The 20,524-nt window shown below is 42.1% G+C and overlaps 2 protein-coding genes across 3 annotated transcripts; one reads left to right on the top strand and one right to left on the bottom strand.

Annotated features, from left to right (window-relative positions):
- The first annotated feature begins 322 nt into the window (after positions 1–322).
- Positions 323–7,566, top strand: LOC140999748 (poly(rC)-binding protein 2-like). Of its 2 annotated transcripts, none has more exons than XM_073470270.1 (13): positions 323–485; positions 1,299–1,432; positions 1,606–1,629; positions 1,721–1,753; positions 1,891–2,007; positions 2,108–2,239; positions 3,059–3,187; positions 3,327–3,401; positions 3,650–3,691; positions 4,050–4,122; positions 4,219–4,274; positions 4,409–4,578; positions 6,332–7,566. In XM_073470270.1, exons 2-13 carry the CDS (start codon positions 1,364–1,366, stop codon positions 6,366–6,368), a joined length of 957 nt encoding a protein of 318 aa, XP_073326371.1. In that variant the 5' UTR covers positions 323–485; positions 1,299–1,363; the 3' UTR covers positions 6,369–7,566. The 2 variants fall into 2 exon arrangements, with proteins under 2 accessions (XP_073326371.1, XP_073326370.1); XM_073470269.1 differs by having other exon boundaries at positions 396–485; positions 3,650–3,709; positions 6,332–6,463.
- A 3,733-nt stretch (positions 7,567–11,299) lies between these two features.
- map3k12 (mitogen-activated protein kinase kinase kinase 12) lies at positions 11,300–20,079 on the bottom strand. Its single transcript, XM_073470873.1, has 13 exons — positions 19,617–20,079; positions 16,881–17,064; positions 16,599–16,790; positions 16,350–16,508; positions 15,967–16,125; positions 15,692–15,800; positions 14,560–14,669; positions 14,245–14,361; positions 13,997–14,131; positions 13,158–13,881; positions 12,996–13,063; positions 12,590–12,887; positions 11,300–11,455 (listed from the first exon to the last, which is right to left on the bottom strand). Exons 1-13 carry the CDS (start codon positions 20,077–20,079, stop codon positions 11,300–11,302), a joined length of 2,874 nt encoding a protein of 957 aa, XP_073326974.1.
- Positions 20,080–20,524: the final 445 nt, after the last annotated feature.

The following is a 20,524-nucleotide window of genomic DNA, read 5'->3' as shown; positions in this document are numbered from 1 at the left end:
GCAGAAAATGGAAATACTCAAGCAAAGTAGGCCACAAGTACCTCAAAATTGTACTTAAGTGCAGTACTCAGCAAGTTTTTTTTCTATCTCTAAAACGTCAAATTTTCAAATTAAAAAAAATCCACATTGAAATTAGCAGAGAAGTGGTTTTCAATGGACGGGAGGGTAATGACAAAATGTAATCAGCAAAGTAACTAGTAACTGTTCCTGTCCTCTCAGATGTAGTGGAGTAGAGGTTTGTTTGATGTTTCAGCCGTGGCAGCGCTCCGAGTGGGCGGGGTTGACCCGGTTGGAGGGGCGGGGCAGTTGAGAGGTCAAAGTTGAATTCATTTTGCCTTTTGTGCCAGGCAGAAGAGTGGAGTCCGATCGAACAGCGGCGTCTCTTCCCTCTTCCCCGGATCCTTTCAAAACTCCCTCCCGAACCTCTCCCCTTCTACCCTTGCCACCCTACCCACCCCCTGAACACTCTTCAAGGGACGGTTCGGGTAAGACCTCCGGAGCTGCGGCTTTGTTTTCCTTCTCTTTGCCTTCCTTTGAGAGTGAAGGACGGGGATAACTCGGCGTGCCTCAGTGCGCTCCGTAGGCCGCGGGATCTGACTATTTCCTGGATTAGATGATGCTAACGCTAGCGACCTGGATGGAAAATTACCGAACTGAATTCAACTTGAGGTTGTTACTAGTCAGTGGGTTTCAAACGTGGGTGGAAATTGTACAGATTGGGCTGCTTATTATTCCAGCACTTTGGTTATTCATGTGGGTACGAATGTAGGAAGTTACGGCAGAAATGCTAACTTAGCCTCCAGATCTTGCTTGCGTGACTAGCCGTGATGCTCACTCCAAAATTGGATTTGCGATGTTATCGTTATCCCACGGGCCTTTTGTTGTTACTAACGATGCACACTCGACATAAAGCTGCTTTAGTACAAAGAGGGCTATTGGCAGCTTGCATTTAAGCCTTCAAAAAATAGCGAAAAGCTATGTCGCCACAGCTGTTTAATGCCAGGAAATAGTCCCTGCCACAGAGAGACAGTGGGTCATTGTGCTAACGTGAATGAGTGGACTCGGGCCAGTCTAATGTGAATTACTGAACTGAAACATCTCATTCTTTCGGAGTGGCTAGCTAACGTTATTAAAGTACAGTGCAAGCTCAAGTCTACAAGATGTTAAATGCCTGCATCACTTCATTGAGCTGCACTGACAGCATCTTTTTAGTAAACAAGGCTTTCTAGTAAAGATGTCCTCATAGTTTCCAGCAAGTACAACTGTCCCTGATGGTCACATTTTCCTCTCTGTTGCAGACATTCAGCCAGTGACCAAAGACCCACTTTGTTGGCCAGTTTAGTGTGCATATTCAGCTGCAGCAATGGACTCAAGTCTGGTCGAAGGAGGACTTAATGTCACCTTAACCATCAGGCTACTCATGCATGGGAAGGTGAGTGTGGCTGCATGCTATGTTTGATAATAACTTTGAAGTCAGTCCACTGTTTGATTAGGACAATCTCTGCTTAGAGTAAAGTGAAGACGCGCCACTCACTGTTTCCTCTGCCCGTGACCGTGAAGAATGCTTTTATTTGCTTTAATGTGAATTTTTGTTCTCTTCTGTAGGAGGTTGGAAGCATCATTGGCAAGGTGAGTTGTTTTTGCTGCCAGTATGATGCTATCTACACCTTGCCCCTGTGCTGTGTTTTGTAAATATTGTGTATTTGTGCTTTCCTCACAGAAAGGAGAGTCAGTGAAGAAAATGAGAGAGGAGGTAAGAAGATTTTTTTTTTTTTTTCATAAATATGTCAGCAAACAAGAAGACACATGTTCATAGCGTCGGTGACACTGACTCATGTATCATATGAGTAGGGTGCGACTGATTAGGCATTTCCTCTTTTGTCTGTGCAGAGTGGCGCTCGCATCAACATCTCAGAGGGGAACTGTCCGGAGAGGATCATAACTCTCGCGGGACCCACCACCTCCATTTTTAAAGCCTTCTCCATGATCATTGAGAAACTGGAGGAGGTTGGATCTGCTTGCTACATCTTAAACCAGACACTTTATAGCAATGGAATTGACACTGTTTGACACAGATTGTCCTCTTGTTTTGTCATCTTCCCTCCAGGACATCAGCACCTCAATGACTAACAGTACGGCCACCAGCAAACCGCCGGTCACCATGCGCCTTGTTGTGCCTGCCAGCCAGTGTGGCTCTCTCATTGGCAAAGGCGGATGCAAGATCAAGGAAATCAGAGAGGTTTGTCGCATGAGGTTTATTCCTTTTTGTAAAATGTGTCTTTTTTTTAAATTCCCTTGTTATTGAGTTCAACCGAGGTCCATACAAACAATGTAATTAATTTCTTAGAGTGTAATATCCCTATCTATAAGTACCTTCTTTAACCCATCAAGACCAGGTGCAACATTTGCGTGTTTCTCTCTTTTAGAGCCTGGTGCGACGTAAATGTTTTGCCTGTTGTGTTCACTTTCAAGACATGTAACTGAAGAAATGCATTCACATTCATTAATGAATGTTAGAGCAAAGGCAAACATTTTAAATTAAAGTCAAACTCTTAAGGTCGTAATTGTTTTTTATTTCAAGTTTCTACCTGTGCCAGAGGCTGAGAAAAAAAAGGTTTTAGTGAATGCTGACAATTCTGTCAAGTTTTTCAGAAAGCCCTCAGGCTTTAGGAGGTGTTTTCAAACGATGCCTTGGGTGTTAGGATGCATTTTTAATGGGCATTTTTAACCCGTCTTAACGGGTTGTAACAAACGGGAGTACAACTGAGTTAAAGTAGATAACACAGAAGCAAATGAGGTTCAGGAAAGTAACAAAAAATACAGATACATGTAGGAAATTAAATAAATAAATTGCTGTTAAGTACACAATCCAACATCTTTTCTAAAATTGTCTGTTACAGTCTAATAGAAAAGCTAATTCTTTCCACGCTAAAGAGGAAACGGTTTGTCCACTGTCGATATATCCAATGTTAAGCACTTTCTAGTTATGGACACCTTGAACCCGCATCTTACACCTGCTGTGTCCTAACCCTAGTTGTTTGTTGCTGTGTCTTTGCAGTCAGCCGGAGCTCAGGTACAAGTAGCAGGGGACATGTTGCCCAATTCCACAGAGCGTGCCATCACCGTTGCAGGGACCCCACAGTCCATTATCGAGTGTGTCAAGCAGATCTGTGTCGTCATGCTTGAGGTACAGACACTGTTGATTTGTAAAGCTGCTTTTACTTTTTGTAAAATTGTGATGACTGATACTCTTGCTGGTGTATTACTTTCTTTGCTACTGTTGATGTTGCGTCAGCACTTAACAGCGGATGTTTCTGTTTCTGTAGTCTCCACCAAAGGGAGTGACCATCCCGTACAGACCCAAACCCTCAGGCTCTCCTGTCATCTTTGCAGGTGGTCAGGTAAACAACAAAAACATTTATTTCTGTAGATGTATCACTGGTACTTTTTGACCCAGCAGTGTCCTGTGTTTGTCAGAAAATGGTCAGAAGAATTTAATTATAGTTGGGCTATCATTCTAGTCTCGGGTGTGTCTGTAGCATGTCTTTCTTTGTTCTGGTGACACACCAAGGACAGAGGTCTGATGGATATTGGACTTCACTGTGTGTGACACTGCCACACCCTCTTAAGTGCTGTTCTCTCCTTGCAGGCTTATGCTGTCCAAGGGCAGCACGCCATTCCACAGCCTGATGTAAGTGAAGGGCCCTCTGTAAGTGATCCAATATATTTGCAACTTCGGTCCTGGGAAGCCATACCACCTTCTTATTTCATCCCTCTGACTCTTATTTTTCCAACCACTGCCTGAAACACATTCATTTAATATTACCAAAGATTATACTCATTTAAAGTTTCAACCGTTATTTTTTTTTTTTTACCCTGTAGACTAAATCATGGGCTCCATGTTCCATTTCATATTTTCCTCTCATTATCATTATACAAAAGGGAAATAATTACAAAATTTCAGCTTTGAAATGTCTGCTAGATTCCTAACTCGTAATTTCTGTTTGTTTGTTTTCCTCTCCACGCTCTTTCCTCCATTGTTTCCACAGCTCACCAAACTTCACCAGCTGGCCATGCAGCAGAGCCCCTTCCCCATTGCACATAGCAACCAGGGCTTCCAGGGTAGGTGGACAGATTGAAAGAGGGAATGCGATTGCTGTAGATTTGTAATAATCCGTGTAGTCAACACACTCATGGGCTTTCTTTGTATTTCTTCAGCTGGGATGGATGCCTCTGCACAAACTGGCTCTCATGAGCTGACCATTCCAAACGATGTAAGTGGCATTTATCTCATGTTTGCTTTTTTTATACTGTGTTTGTAAGAAAGATGTGCCATTTTTAGTAAGGTTTTTTTACCGCTGTTTGTATCTTTCCTCATGCTCTCACATTTTTTCTCTTTCTTACTCAGCTCATTGGTTGCATCATTGGACGTCAGGGTGCAAAGATCAATGAGATTCGTCAGATGTCAGGGGCTCAGATCAAGATTGCCAACCCTGTGGAGGGCTCAACTGACAGACAGGTCACCATCACTGGCTCCCATGCCAGTATCAGCCTGGCTGAGTATCTGATCAATGCTCGGTAAGAGGCTCCATGCTAGTGCAACACATCCATTACAGAGCAGCAAGTTGACAGAACACAGCAGTGTTTGACGGTTTACTTTGTATCTGAAGTGGTAAAACACTCTGGAGTGCAGTTTGTCAGCTGTGATGTGATGCTAGGAAGCATTTATAGGCTTTTCAAATTTAACAAGACAATAACATGAAAATGAGCTACTTTTAACCGATTCTGGAATATTCTTAACATATTTAGTTGGCCTGTAAGTATGTCAGATATTTCAGAGGCAACAACTTCTTCTTCTTCACTTCTTCCATGCTTAATAATAATAATAATAATAATAATAATAATAATAATAATAATAATAAGAGAAACGACTGGGAAATAAAATTTGAAAACCAAAGCTTTACTTGCATTGGGCTGCTATTATTCAAGACAGTTTCAACTAGTCACTACGTGGAGGTAAAAGACAGAGAAATCTTGTCTGGTGCTGGAAATGACGCATCATATTATCCTACTTCCAACTTTGAAATGTATCATAATGGAATTAGTCTGATTTGGATAAGTAGAGAGGCTTTAGGGAAACTTTAAGTAAACCTCAAACCTTTTAATTAAATACAACCATTTGTGTGATTGTATTCAGTTTCGAAATGTTTTTATTCCCTCATATTTTTTGTTAGACTATTTTACTTTCTCTATTTTTAAATGTATCCATTTATTGATTTTATCATTTAGTGCTTTATTCTTTTAATCATAAGCATTATATGGACGATATATATCAGGCTTTATCAGCCCATTGCTATACATTGGTATTGGTAAAATTATAGCTGAAGAGTGAAAATACAAAGCCATATTGCTTCTGTTGACTTAGCAAACACTGTATGTACACACTCTGGTACAGCAGGTAGTGTTATGCAACTTTACAGTTGGTTTACAATCAGCCAGTAAACACAGAAGAACAACAAAAAGAATGGGCACGGCATGCAATACGTGCTCTCCAAGGGTTCAGAGGAGAGAAAACTTGTTGTTGTTTTAACTCAACAGATCTTATTAGAGCTGTGGACTATTAAACCGCCTATCTTTGCTCACTACATCTGAGCCTTCTTACACTCTGGTGTGCTTAAACTACAGGTTGGGAACTTGTATTTAAGTTAGAAAAATGTGAAAATATCAGTTATCTTGTTAGTATAGGCCATGAGAAGCTGGTAATTATTGGTTATAGGTGTCAGCTGGAAAAAAAAAACGTACTGTGCATCCCCAGTTTACATTTTTGTTGACATCTTATAAAGCCCTATAAATGGCACTTAGCTGTATAAAAGTTGTTGCACTAATACAGTGTGATTGAAAGATTGGAGTGGGAAGAGTTTTAATGTATTTATCATTTATAGAGCATTGGCTAGGTCCGCTTTTACAGACAGGAAGTGTAATTCAGAGATGATAAAAATTCCGGGAGCGAGTGGATTATAAAACAGCAGTCATTCTCCTCGCTTACCTGACTTCAGACTTTTGGGTGCCATTTTTTGCTGTTGCCAAATTGTAGAGTGTTGTTCATAATTGTCCAGGATATTCTGCAGGAAAGTGGGTCAGCCTCACAGAACTGAAATGGCGTGCAAGAAATGCAGCTTTCCACCTGTTGAGACTGAGATACAGGAATGTTGAGTGTTGTATTATGTCATTAATCAAGCAAGGTGTCAGTGTCCAAACATCTAAGCCTCTTGTATGAGCTCCAGTTATTTGAGTCAAAGTAAATTTTGCTGTTTTTTGTCGCTCTCTTCAGGCTGTCTTCTGAAGCTACTGGACTCGCAGCCAACTGATATGGAGGTTCTTCATCAGCACCTAATGTAACCCCTCCCCCTACTTTTTACCAAGAGGTCCCTTATTGAACTTAATGCAAAAACCAAGTACTCTAAACTCACTGTTTTCTCCTCTGCTTTGGTTATAAACCTTCTCAGTTGTAATTACACCATTATCATATCATGATAGTGGTATTTTATTTATTTATTATGTTTTTAAATTCCCTTTGCATATAGTTTTTAAAGACTTCCTTCTGTTGTATTTTTTCCTCTTATTTTACTGTATATCTGTATGATCTTCTTGATATAAGTAAAGTTTTAGAAAAATCTGAAAAGGCATAAATAATGTTTTTCTTATGTCAGATTTTTCTTAGAAAATGTAAAAATGAAGAAAAAAAGACACACAATAACATTATAGATGGACTGTTCTTCCCCTTCCTTTTTAAATATCTATTTATTTTTATTTAATACACAGCTCCTTGTAAGAGTAGAATCATGATATTTGCCATCTTCTATTTGAAGCTGTACTTTCTGAAAGAGGCATTGTGGGTTTAACGGGTTTCAGTGGGTGTAAATGATCTCCGGTTGAAGACGTATGCAGGAAAAACCTTTTTACTCTGAAGGCGATTTATCCCTTGTTGAGTGTGGGTTCAAAGGAGAATTTTAAGCTATGTTACATTTCACCTCTAATTTGCTGAGTAATTGTTTTGTGTCATTCCTGTGTTTCCATCCGTTTTATTTCTCGATCAGGACTTTTGAGCATTGTTGTGTATTGGATTCTGATAAGGGTGGGTGGGCCTTGGTCACCAGGAATGGGCCTGAATGAGAGGAAAATATTTTCTTTTCTCTGAAATTACTAAGACCATAGTAATGACGATGATGATAATAATAACATTGAAATGTTTGTTTTAAATAGAGAAAATATTTTTTTTAACTGCAGGGCTGGGGAATGCTGCAAGGGGCAAAACTACAAGACATATTGGTCTTTATAAGTATATTATGCTGAGGTATTAAATTATGATTAACTAGAAGGAGAATTATAGAATTAACACTAGTTTCCTGCTATCCTTTTTTGCCTGGGTCAGATTTTATTTTTTATTATTCTTTGCAGGATGAAGAAACACGTTTTTGTGCACGTTTTCAAACTATTGTAGATCTGGGTGCAATTAAATTGTTGAAGAAATGAAATGCAGAAATAAAAAGATGTGAAATGCTTAAACATTTGTTTGTCATTCTTACGTTGCCATGTTTTTTCACGAAGGCTGCTAACGAGACTTGTTATCAAACTCCGATTTATTAAAGAACACCCATTACGCTCTTGTTTTTTTTCCCTTCCCTTCAGTGTTTTATTTACTATATGATCGTGTGCATGTAAAAGATCCTGAAAGTTGAAAAGGTCAATGTCCGCACCAACAGAAGCTTCTCTCTCCCACAGAAAACACTGCTCTCTCACTCTGACATCATACTACGTCACCATGTCACACATTTGCATAATTAGCAACTAGTTTGGTACGTAAGAATCAATTTAGCAAAGCCGCTCTGTTGTTAGTGGTGCTGGCTCAGGCTTAAAGAGACAGGAGCTAAAACAGCGTTTCAGACAGAAGGGGAATAAAGAGCTGCAGCACTGGACAGTATGAGAAAGCTGATGTGTTATTCAAGCATTAGAGCATGTAAACCTAATCTAGTAGTAACCCAAACAAAAGTATGAACCTGAAAATGAGCATAATATGTCTCCTTATCTCTTTGGAGGGTCTATTTTAAATGATGTACAGTTGTGAAAGGGCAAAGTTAAGAAATGACACTGGCACAGTTTGGACATGCTTAAAGTCATTGAAAATAAACATTTATTTCTAGTTTTGCTGTCTTGTGACGCAGCTGACGTGGCCTGTCTTTAAACAAACATCACACTTTTTTTTTTTTTTAACCAATACATTATTTATTGTTGATCATAATATTTTGCTTTCGATATAATTCCTATGTTACAGGTACAATGTGCAATGCTGTATAAAAACAAAACATTTCTATTCAAACCCAAAGGATACTTACTGTTCTACTAGTAACCACCACAGAGAAGTGCTCTATTCCTTATCTGGCTACTTCTGCAGTTATCTTAAAGGGTAAAAGGAACAGTTGAGGTTTTTTTTTTTGTTTTTTTTAAGAAGCTTATCAACATCGTGAACTTTAGGAGTCCGTTTGGTTCATTACTTTACGTGGAACTCGATCGATTTCACAGGCCGTGGGGAGCACTACTGCATATGCAGGAACAGTTGCATAAAGCGTTATCTTGTTTTTGCACAGCTAAACTGCCTCAAGTTATGTCATTTGAGTCAGCGTCAGTTGGGGCTAAAGAGTACGAATTTAAAAATGAAAACATACTGGAGTGTGAGGTTAAAGAGGTTAAGAAGCTACCAGACCTCTATAGCTCCTCCTCATATCTGCCGGGCTAGCGGCTTGAGGCTACATTAGCTGCTACTAGCATAACACACCCCAATTTTGACACAACTGTCATTGGAGACGTTGCATTGTGGGAAATGTAGGTGGCAGGTTTTGTAAGAACAAAGAAAGGAGAATGGAAAAAAGAAGACAATATTCTCACAGTGGCCATTTTCCTCTGACGCTACGCTCCGGTTGGGAAGCTCAATTGTTGTAGCGTACGGAAGCCCTAAAGGGCCATGCATTCATACATTTTACTTCCTCCGTTTTCCCGTGATAACGAGTTAATTTCATTTGTTTTCTCGAGATCTCGAGTTATTATCTTGAAATAACAACTGCCGTTTTCCCGAGATAACGAGATCATTTTCTCGAGATCTCGAGATAACGAAACTTTGTTTTCCCGAGATAACGATATAATTAATTCGAGATTCGAGACCGCCGATATAGCTGAGGCCTTAGATTATGCACACTAATGTGTATATTATCTGCAAGGCATAATGCTATTTCAGCCTGTGTCAGGCCTTGAGTGAAAAGATATGTGACGTGGTGATCGATATGCTCCTGCTCCCCTGACATTGCTACACTGAATGATGTTTCCTGCAATGATTTAATATACTACACTATCGTTTTGTTTTCTCAAGATCTCGAGAAAATTATCCCGTTATCTCAGGAAAACTGCAGTTGTTATTTCGAGATAATAACTCGAGATCTCGAGAAAACAAATGAAATTAACTCGTTATCACGGGAAAACGGAGGGAAAAAAATGTATGAATGCATGGCATTTTAGGGCTTCCGTAATAGTGGACTGCTGCGTTCCAGTTTGCAGGACTTATTTATGTCGGGAATCTTACGAATCATTATCATTTCACCATTTCCTGATTGATCAGCAACTGAAAAGACAATGGATAATGAACATCTAAAAGGCCAGCTGGCCTTATTTCAAGGTAAAGCAGCTAGCAGCTAATTAATTAATTATTAGCATTCAGCCTCTTCCTAGCTTTGAATTTGCTCCATGACACATTAGGAAAGGTGTCAATTAATTCAAAAATATCAACACACATCTTGGACACATTTATCTAAGCCTGAAAGTGAAACGCACTGGATGTGATCTAACGGTAATGTTAGCTTGGAAGTGGTTGATTGCTAACGTTAGCTAACGGGGCAGCAAATATGTTGTTTTACCTTGAAATACGGTCCAGTGTCCCTCCAGATTTTCACTATTCATGATCTTTTCAGTTATTGATCAATCAGGAAGCTGTCAAATGTGAAGATGTGATAACAATTTGTCAGATTCCCTACGTTTATAAGCCTTGCAAGCTAGAAAACAGCAGCATAACATTATTTCAGCACTTGAGCTTCCCATCCTGAGGAAAATGGCTGCCGTGTGAATATGGTCCAAGCTGCATTTCTGCCTCTGGCCTGTTAAACCTTTTTTAAAATGCCCATCATAACCCTGACAATATTGTAGTGCAAACTTTTACTAAAGCATCCCATCAGTGTTCGTTGATGAGATGGATTTCCTTCATTTGCATGGCTAGTACATGTCAGAGATCATTTCCACGAACACACACTACCTTTTAAATTCACAACCGACAAATCAAAGACATTCGAAAGGCCAACAAATTGCATTTGGATGAACTCAAAGGTCTCCCAACCTATTACACATTTGATAAGCTCAATAAAAAACCTCAATAATGTCTCATGTGTATTTGAAACTCAGTAGTAGGGTTAAAAAAAATAATATATTACCTACTGAGAATCCTAATTATGCATCATGATCGATGTCTTGGTGAGATTTTCATTCCATTTAGACTTTTTTTTTTTTTTCTTGAGTGCTGACATTTATTAACAAAAAAATAAAATAAAATAACTGAAGTAATACTTTCAGGATTAAAAAAGTGTAAACTTTCACAAAATATAAAACTGACACATTCGAACCATAAATTATAAACATGTAATCATGCATTTGTTCACAGGGCTGCATACCGTTTAGTCTTACATTTTTATCTTACAAATAAAATAAAGTTAGATATTTCTCATGTGGTATGTAATGGATATTTACATTATTATTCATTAATATTTGATGCATTAGTGTGTGGAGTATCATGGAGGATGCTCCCAGAGTGAGGATTAGAGTGTTTAAAGGACAACGAGTGTGGTATCTTGTGCGTGCGTGTGCATCTGTGGAAGGGTTTTTGCTGAACTGGAGCAGTGGCTAAGGTTACCTTGGTAACTATCTTGCCTAAAAAAAAACCCTACTAAACTTAAATGACATTTATCTGATGTCACAAGCTGCCAAAATATCTGATGTCAGGTTATGACAAATGTCCTATGTCATCTGATGTAGGTTTGCCAGCCAACAAACTTATGAGACACCATAAGTCAACTTGTCATAGTCTGAGTGGTGTAGTAGGTGTGATCCCTCATGACAACAGTAATGTACTGCACTGACAGATTGGTGTACGCCTGTGATGGTTGTTCACTGTAGGGTAACTGGAGGTCTATTAGTGTCCAGTGATCTACGGAGGTCCTGTATGAGGCGCCTGTGGAGACCCCTGGTAGGGCTGAGACGGCGACACCCATGCTCCAGCACTGGGAGGACGGCTGGGCTCTCCACTACCTGACTGATCCAGCTCAGCACTGTCGCAGTCGGAGTCATCACACAGGGCCCGACTCTGTGGAGAGAGAGAGGAAAACAATGTCGAACGTGACCTACAGCAGACATTAAGTGTTTTTGGCAAAGGTGGAACAAGGCTCAATACAAATACACCCCTTGTCCCTACCACTTAGCCCTATCTTTCCATTTTGCATGGTCACGTCTCGAGGTAGGGAGTCCTGATTCTCGTTAGGATAGAGGAGTAGGGTGAAGTGTTCGGGTTACGTGGCCCTCCAAACTGAGCTTTTTCAGGCACACTTCAAACTAAGGGTTACAAGGACTTTCGCTTCCACGTATCATAGTCCTTTTTCTTTATAACAAGCATAAAACAATCTGGTTTTACTACTGGTTTGCAGATGTCTTGGTGGTTAAGTAGCTAGCTATCTAACGTTACATTGTTTTTGCTGATTTGTGCATGACAGTCCCGTAATGAAGTAGTACTCTTTTTTATTTGATGGCTTGATTGATAGTGTAAAGTTGTGAACAAATTGCAAGTGTCCAGCTTTTCTTTCTCCATCAGATAAATGATAAATGGCATTGTGATAATACCAGGATTGCAAGAGCAACGTAAGAGAAATCACCACAGCTGAAGTCGCATCTGTTTATATAAACGCCATTAATGACAACTGATGACACATGAGGGTCTTGAAGGGTTGGGGAAGATTTCAACCACAATGTCAGACTACAGCACCAGCATCTCAGATCAAAACAAATGGGCAGGTGACGTCAGCCACACCTCCCCTCTAACCAGAACCCGCTGTGATATCGCTCTCTTCATGACACCAGACTCCATTGCAAAAAACAGCAATTTTAGCGGAGTTAGATGTGAAAATATTCTGGCTGTTTCTTACCACTGTACATTAGGAACGTATTCAGCTTTGTAAGGAGCTGCTGATTGCCAAGTGACCTTTAATTGGACCTTTTCATCAGATAAATGTAATGGAGTAAAAAGTGAAATATTTCCTCTGACATGTAGTGGATAAAGTAACATAAAATATATTCAATAATACTCAAGCAAAATACAAGTCCCTTAATATTCAGTTACAATTCTTGAATATACTTTCCAGCTCTGGTTCTTGGAGTAAGTTCTGTTACATGTGTCTAAGACACTGACACAAACTGACACATGCAATCCTCTGTGGAGATGCTTTACCTCATTTGGATTCTGCCCGGCATCCAGCTGAGCTTTGGCCTGGCCCAGGCCTCCGTCTTTCTCCGACAGGCCATCAGAAGCCTGCGCAGGGTCAGTGTTGTCCGCCGGGATCTCCGACCCCTGAGAGAGGAGGTCGTCGCTGCGGTCGTCCAACCTGTCGTCCGTGTTGGTGCTGACCACGTCCGGGGTGCCGCTGTGAGAGTGATCGGTGGTGTGGCCCTCCTCGCCATCTGACACCGACAGGTTCTCTGAGCTGAAGGTAGACACCGACTGGCACTTTGTGATGCTGGTCGGACGTCTGGAGAGATTAAAAAAAGAAACAACAATCATTTTATCTTCTCTGATAAAAGAGAGGGAAGATGGCTTGAGGTAATTTTCCAACGACGAAGGACAGCAAGTTACTCACCGTCTCCGTGGCAACTCAACCTCACTGTCAACTTCACCCTCCTCCTCCTCTGATGACACTCCACGCCTCTGTAGTCAGAAACAGGAAAAATGTACAAGTGAAAATGATCAAAGTATCACCAGAGGGACAGTGAAGTGAATGAGCAGATATCTGACTGTGTACCTGTTTGCGTGTGATGGCAGCCCGGTACAGGATGGCTGAAGGAGTGAGGTGCTGACTCCCAATCCCCCCTGATGCCCCCCGGGGCAACCTCACAGCACCAGCTCCCTCCTCTTTATCCTCCCCATCAAGAGGCAGACGTGGAGATCCCAGAGAACCCCGCCCCGCTGCCGCCCCCCTCCCACACGGTGAGTCTGGGCTGCTGGAGAACGGGAACGATGCAGCATCCTCGCTTGGCGTGTCACTGCGTGGAGGAGTTTCTGTGAGATCATCGAGACCAGCTGCCCCCCCCTCCGAACCCCCTAACCCTGCAGAGGCACTGAGGCTTCCCCCTCTCTCCAGGCCGCCCACGGAGGCCTCCCCTTTTCCCTGGCCCTCTGCCTCCAGCGTGGTGCAGATGAGGTCAGGGCTGGAGGAGGATAGCTGCCTCTGCTGCTGCTCATGGCTGAGGCCTCGCAGGGCTGCGGAGGGCTCCAGCAGCTGCTTGGAGGTGTTAGTGGTAGAACTGTTAGCCTGGGCAGTTGAGTCCCTGTTAGGGGAGGACTGATTCGCCTTGAGTCCAGCCAGATCCCCACTACTGCCCTTACCGGGCTTGCGATGGCGGGTCTTTACCCTTCGAGACCGGCTGGGGGAAGTGGAGCTTCTGTTTGGGCAGGCTGGGATAGTGACTTGCATCACGGAGGAGTCCATTTTGGGAATGATTACCTCAGACTTGAGGATGTCTGGCCTGAAGGAGTAGGAGGGATTAGTCAACAACTGCAATCCACAAGCCTAATGAATATTCATTTATCCACTTTGGCATCAATCTTTTATGAAATAACGACTGAAATGAGATCTCATACCTCTTTCCTGAGGGCAGTTTCTGTGGGACATTTCTCTTCTTGATGAGTTTGTCCATGGAGTTGGAGGAGCTGCCCTGTCTGGAGCTGTGGTGCTTAAACAAGCCCGGATACTTCTTATCCAGAGACTGCTCTCTCCTGGAAGGAAATACCACATGACATCAATGTGCGAGTGCACTGTGGCTTATTAATTTGTAATGAATGTTAGCATTTTACAAACACAGACCCCGCGTTCATGGATTTATTTGTACCTCTGCAACTCTTTCTCTTTGAGCTCCAGCTGCAGCATGACAGCGCTGAGCTCCATGTAAAGGTTGTTAGCCCTCTCCAGTTTCCTCTCATAGTGCTCGCGAATGTCCAAAGCATGCCTAAGAAAAAAAGAGGCTGCTGATGTCATTGTGCATCCGCATGAGAGATTCCAAATCCTCCACAAAAGACGTGCACTCAAGGCATTTATTTCACGAAACAGGGGCGGACAAAGGAATGACATTGAGAAATGACACAGTGTGAAAGTGGCCTCATCCATGTAGGCTACCGTTGTACCATCATCAGTTGGTTGGACTGACCTGAGCTCCTCTCTGCGCCGATTGATCAGCTCCTCGTCGAGCCGGTGGAGACAAGTACCCTCAGATTTAATCTTCTCAAAGTGCTGTTTCACCTCTTCTCGCCATTCAGCCTGATGAGAGCACATTTCTGTTAACGAGTACTGTCTAGCCAGAGCTGACTTTAAAAACAGGTCTCTTTTGAATGGCAGTTCATGTGTGATTACTGTGCAAGCACATGTGTTTATTTGTGTATGATTGTATATTTTGATAAATCTACAGGTCTTCCATATTCTCAGACTCAGACACCTGGTATTAAAAAGGGATCTGTGTCTGGATACGTTATCTGGATGAAAAACGATATTGCCTTTGCGTTTATACCTGGTATTTTTAACCTAATCTCGTTATCCTCACCAAGATCAGATATCTGTCGTCTGTGAGGAATTTGAGGCGGCTGCAAATCAGCCCCAGACTCCCTTAAAAAATCCCAGAGTTTTGTGGGTTGTTGAGTTACGGGAAACTTTATAAACTTCTGGAAAGATGTCTGCGACAAATTCTTCATTATTTGTTCCCTCTTGTAAATTCGGCTTAAGTTATTCCTTTTTGCGTATAAAAATGGTTTGTTGCAGAACAGGCGTGTAGGCTATTCTGTGACTAGATAAAGTATGTGCTTTGGTAACAGCAGATAAGCTGCACAGATGAGTTGCGCACAGTTATTTCTTACTGTGTATCATTCATTTTCCAACCGTATCGCTTTCATTTTTCACTTGTTTCTGTTAAATAACACAACTTTTGGCACTTTATGGCACAGAATAGACATTTGATAAGTAACTAGAGCCGTGTTTCTTTCATTTCTCTTGCTTGGTCACACTCTACTCAATATGAACAACAACAACGTTTGTTTTACTTAGCTAAAAACAAATATGTGTATCGATGTTATGATGCATACAGATGCTAGCACGTTGGACGGATTGCATTTATCTGAACATGATGAAGTCAGACTACCTCCAGATGTGGTCATGCAGATCCGATCACATTCCCTCACGACGCATTCACGCCTCGCATTAACATGCATTTTTCATTATCTGGATAACATGTCTGGATATTGATCACATTTTAATACCAGGTGTAAATGGGGCCAGAGAGGCAACCATACCTGAGACTTGAAGTACGTCTCTTGTGGAGTGGACAGCACATCAGCTGATGCGATATCCAGATGAAGAAGGATCTGACGGAAAGAGGGCCTGTTCCTGGGCTTACAGTTCCTGCAAATCCAAGATGGGAAAGACAGCTGTGTACATTTACAACGGCTGTAAAATCAATGAAACTCTTAAACCACAGCTTCCCAGTGCGCTGCTTCTACTCCTCTAATCTGCTCCTTCTCTGCTTCTCTTTCCTCATTTTGGCTGTCCATTTCCTGGCATCACTCACCAGCACTGTCTGAGGAGGATCTTGAAGCCATCAGGGCAGCTCTCAGGTACGGGCAGCTGAAGGCTGTTGTTTCCCACACCCCAGATGATGGCAGATGAGTCCACGTCTTTATAAGGGATCTCTCCGGTTAGCATCTCCCACAACACCACTCCAAATGACCTTAAAGTTAAGTGGAGTTTTATTCATTCAAGAAGTCTCATTGAGGTCAAGATTGCTTAAACGTAATAGACCAAGGAAAAGCTTTACATAACAACGAGACGGCTCAGACACACAGAGAAGTCATCGCACACACAAAATATCAGCAAGTACATCCTTGGATCTCTCAGAGAATAAAACATGCCAGACATGTCAGTGGAAGATGGGTCGATGTTTGTCAGGCTTACCAGATGTCCACCTTTTCTGACACTGGCTCATTCCGAATTACTTCAGGAGCCATCCAGGCTACGGTGCCGGCGAACGACATCTTGGTGCTCTTGTCGCTGAGCTCCTTTGAGGTACCGAAGTCAGAGATCTTTACCAGGTCGTCGTGTGTGATCAGCATGCTGCACACGTGAGATGAAACATGGAAACAATCAGGAATCAGTCATAAATATTTCAGATCTCGTGTTGGCTGAAATTCTCATCGAGCTTACTTGGGGGACTTGAGGTCCCGATGGATGATTTTGTGGAGGTGGAGGTAGTTCATGCCACCTGCAATGCCCATGGACCAGTCAACCAGGAGGGAGGGGGTGATTTTGCGGCCCGCCCTCAGCACCTCGTACAGTTGGCCTTGGGCGCAATATTCCATCAAGATACAGTAACAAGGAGCCTGGGTGCACACGCCCCTGGAAGGAAACACAGCATTCAGATATTCAAAGTGTGATTTATGCAGTTAAATGATAAGAGACCCTATAGGATATCATGAATTCTCTCACTTGAAAGTGATGATGTTGGGGTGCTTGAGTTTGCGGAGGTGTTTGATCTCGGTCTCTTTGATGTCCCGCACTTTCTTTACCGCCACGTCTTCTCCGTGGAACTTGCCGAGGAAGACAGCGCCCTGTGCCCCGCTGCCCACCCACTGCAGGTCCGAGATTTCCTCAAAAGGAACCTCCCAGGACTCTAAATGAAGACCAACAAGCCAAAAGAAACAACGTCTATGAGTAAATGTGGAATTATCAAGTGTAAAAAGAATCAACATGAGCATGGACTCTGCACTCTTTGAGTAATTACTTAAATAATATCCATCACACATTGCAAAGCCTCAAAATGCCAGTATGTGCTCTTGCCAGTTTGGAAAAGGAGGAGTCAGGAGGTGGGCTGAGCAAATGCTCGCTCCATGCTACACGTCAGAATGGACTGGCAGGACACAATTACATCATACAAAGTGCCTACCATGTTCAAATAAATGCCATATTGACAGCTTATCCAGCTAACCAGAGATAAGAGAAACATTGAGGGGAAAACAACAAGCCACTCATAGTCTAATCTGTCATCTGTCATACTGACTCTGCTTAAATGACTGTGAGAGCACGGTCACTAAAGAGTCACGAGATGGGCAGAGGGAAAGATACAGGCAGATCAATTCTTCATGAGGTCCACTGAAGTGTCCAGATCTCTGGAGTGCTGCTGCAGCAGAGGAGGATGCACACGATGCTACCAGCTGTGAGAACTGGCCTTTAAACACAGTCGAGCTGCCAGCAGGACATGGTGGCGTGGTAGTTTTCTGCTACTTTGCACTTCAGTTCTTTCAAGGGAAGATATTTATCTGACAGCTGTGGTTATACTTACTTTTGAGATTAAGAAATCAGTAAGCTTATAAAATACAATGCATTGTTAAAGAATAGACCCCTGGTCCCCCTATGGGAGGATATAAGATTTTATCACAGATCCCCATAAAAACACTCGAGATAAGTTCATCGTGGTGAATTTCTCTCTAATTTTAGAATAATCATAAACTGGGATTATCGTTAATATCCTCAAATGAGTGACTTGGAAAAGCTACTAGTACAGTCTTATATGGCTTACCTGATTTATTTTGAATTGCTACAAGTCCATCACCATGACTTAAAGCTTGTGTTGCCCCTTGTATCCCTCACAAAAAAGGTTATGTAGGAGGTTTGGAAATAATGTAAATAATGTCAATAAGGTAAAGAGATTCCAGCATGTTTTAGTGCTATTTTAAGATTTTTAGGCATATTTTGATGGTTATCTGGATGATTTCGTCAACTTTAATTATTTTGGCCAGGATAATCATGACATGAAAATTACATATGGTCCCACTTCGATCCCCGAGCGTTTGGCTTGTGACCCTTTATGAATATGTGTGTAACTGTGGCCTCTTGTCACATTGCAGATATCTTTGAGTTGTTGGCAGTTCCCCTCTAAACTTCTCAGATGCTTCAATTAAGATAACAGTTTGAGGACTTAGGATGGCAAATTATCCAGAACTTAACAAAACAAAAAAGCAAAGATAAATACTCATTTGTGGAACAGATTTTTTTCTCTTCTTCTTTATTCCAGTAATCTCTCAACCCCTCACATTTATCTTGCGACCCTTTCAGGGGGGCCTAACCCTCAGTTTGAACAAAACTACCTGAGTTAATATATAGTAGTAGTAGCTGCATGTTTTTGCTCTTAGCCAGTCGACACTTGCACCTCTGTAGTGCCAACATAGCCCCGCCTCCTCAGGAAGTCAATTCACTTAGCTGCTGTTGCTCATAACACACAGTCAAAAGCCTTGTTATATTTATCTTGTAATGCCCTCAATGTTATGGTACTGAACATGGTATTGAATATAAACATTTCTAAAGGTGTTGTATCCTTGTTAGAAATTCCAGTATGGTGACAACAGTTATACAGTTATATAAAGTAGATGAAGTCTCTCTACCTCTGCCAGCCACTTATGCACTGATGCATCACTAACTATTTCATAATGTGCAGGAGCTGCACCATATGGTAAAACAAAACAACCCATAATGCAATTATTTTGACAGATTCACGATTAGTGGGAATTATTATTTTTGCATCACACTTTTCATTTTCACTGAATAAACTACAAAATCACGTCTGTACCACTTGTACTTCGTTATGATGCTGTTTTATCGAACATTTAACCTTCTTACGATTTGGATATTGCTCTTGGCCCTATTGGTCATATAGATTATATTTCGATTAATTGTGCAGCTCTATAATGAACTGTATAATAATCCGTCTGTCACAGGTGCAATTTTTCTGCAGAACTTTTGAGTCTTTGAGTAAATTTTGATAGTAATGCTTCTGAACTTTTTACCTGTGATGGAGTAAATTTAGATTGTTGTATTGGCAGTTTTGCTTAAATAAAGGCAGTGACTGTGGAGTCAAGAGTTCATGCATAAAGCTCAGATATTCATTACTGCATACTAAATCTGATGAACTTGAATTGTGTTTAAGCAGCTATGGGTGGTTTAACCTTTAGACTGATACAGGACTATAGAGTTTGATAATGGATTAGGAGTGTTGGGCCTTGACTGAGGTACATGCTCTACTGACTGCCATTCTAGTTTTCTTTGGTGTCACTCTATAGTTCAGAGGTCACCACAATAATTCCATGTACTGAATGAATAAATGTCAGACTTTCTCTTCTCCCACATCACAGCAGAAGGAGTGAAACACTGACTGTAATCTTCACATACCTTCGTGGCTGTGTTTGTGTTCAGTGGAGTAGGCCTTTCCGATCATGGTCCAGACCGGCTTTAGGCAGCCAAACAGTCCCTCCAAAAAACCTCCACTTCCTGATTGTAGCCGAATGTTGTCCGACTGGCTCCGAACAGCGCCAGCCTCCGGACTGTGCCCGGCCTCGGCCCCGCCGCCACACTGGCAGGCCTCATGTTCATGTAGTTTTAGCACGCTGTTGTCAAAGTGGGCTGAGGGTCCATCACTGGGTGTGGGGCTGCTGCCGCCCGGCGCCACCTGTCCGCCCGTGTCGATGGACAGCACGTTACGGAGGACACACTGTGTGGGGGTCAGGTCCGTCTCGGGGGTGCAGGCAGGGGTGTCTCCATCGAGTCTTCGATAGGGGGGCTCTGAGATGGGGGTGCTGAAGCCTGACAGGGAGGGGGAAGGGGCACGGGGCTCATGGATACAGGTCCCACTCATCAGGGGTTTCCCCAACACGGCAGGTCAGGGTGGATGGTGGATGGGAAGATGAGAAGTAAGCCTGGAGGAGAAGATTCATGATAGTGAATGCATGTTAGTGTGGCCATAACTCATCTGGGTGTTAATAAGCAAACAGTAAGGAGTGATTTCAGCACTGGACAGCTCCATTTGCACTGAGGAGCTGTCCAGTGCTGAACGACTGCTACCTTCATCTTCTCACAAATCTTAACTTTTCTTTTACTACAACACACCAAAACAACGGAGTCTGCTGTGAGTTTGGCATCCAGCCAGTCCACCAGTTTAACCACTCAGTCCCTCCATTTCTACGACAGAGATCCTGTCTGAATCATGCAGTGAAGCCTCATGAATGGGAGAACCAAAGCCTGCCCAGTGGAGCCATCACCAAGAGTGGAGATGGGCTTTATGAATGAAGCGACCAGGGGAG

Source organism: Pagrus major, chromosome 7, assembly GCF_040436345.1.
Source record: "Pagrus major chromosome 7, Pma_NU_1.0".
NCBI classification, from domain to species: Eukaryota; Metazoa; Chordata; class Actinopteri; order Spariformes; family Sparidae; genus Pagrus; species Pagrus major.
Note: the sequence above shows the minus strand (reverse complement) of the source record. Positions and strands in the feature narration are given on the sequence as shown.

What these genes read in the sequence shown, in the direction of transcription:
- LOC140999748 (XM_073470269.1), top strand. Translation starts at nt 1,364, where the DNA reads ATGGACTCAAGTCTGGTCGAAGGAGGACTTAATGTCACCTTAACCATC. An exon ending in TTGGAAGCATCATTGGCAAG is followed by an intron (nt 1,630 to 1,720) that starts GTGAGTTGTTTT and finishes CTTTCCTCACAG; the next exon opens with AAAGGAGAGTCAGTGAAGAA. An exon ending in TGAAGAAAATGAGAGAGGAG is followed by an intron (nt 1,754 to 1,890) that starts GTAAGAAGATTT and finishes TTGTCTGTGCAG; the next exon opens with AGTGGCGCTCGCATCAACAT.
- map3k12 (XM_073470873.1), bottom strand. Translation starts at nt 20,079, where the DNA reads ATGAGTGGGACCTGTATCCATGAGCCCCGTGCCCCTTCCCCCTCCCTG. An exon ending in ACACAAACACAGCCACGAAG is followed by an intron (nt 17,065 to 19,616) that starts GTATGTGAAGAT and finishes GTCTTCATTTAG; the next exon opens with AGTCCTGGGAGGTTCCTTTT. An exon ending in CGGGACCTCAAGTCCCCCAA is followed by an intron (nt 16,509 to 16,598) that starts GTAAGCTCGATG and finishes TCACGTGTGCAG; the next exon opens with CATGCTGATCACACACGACG.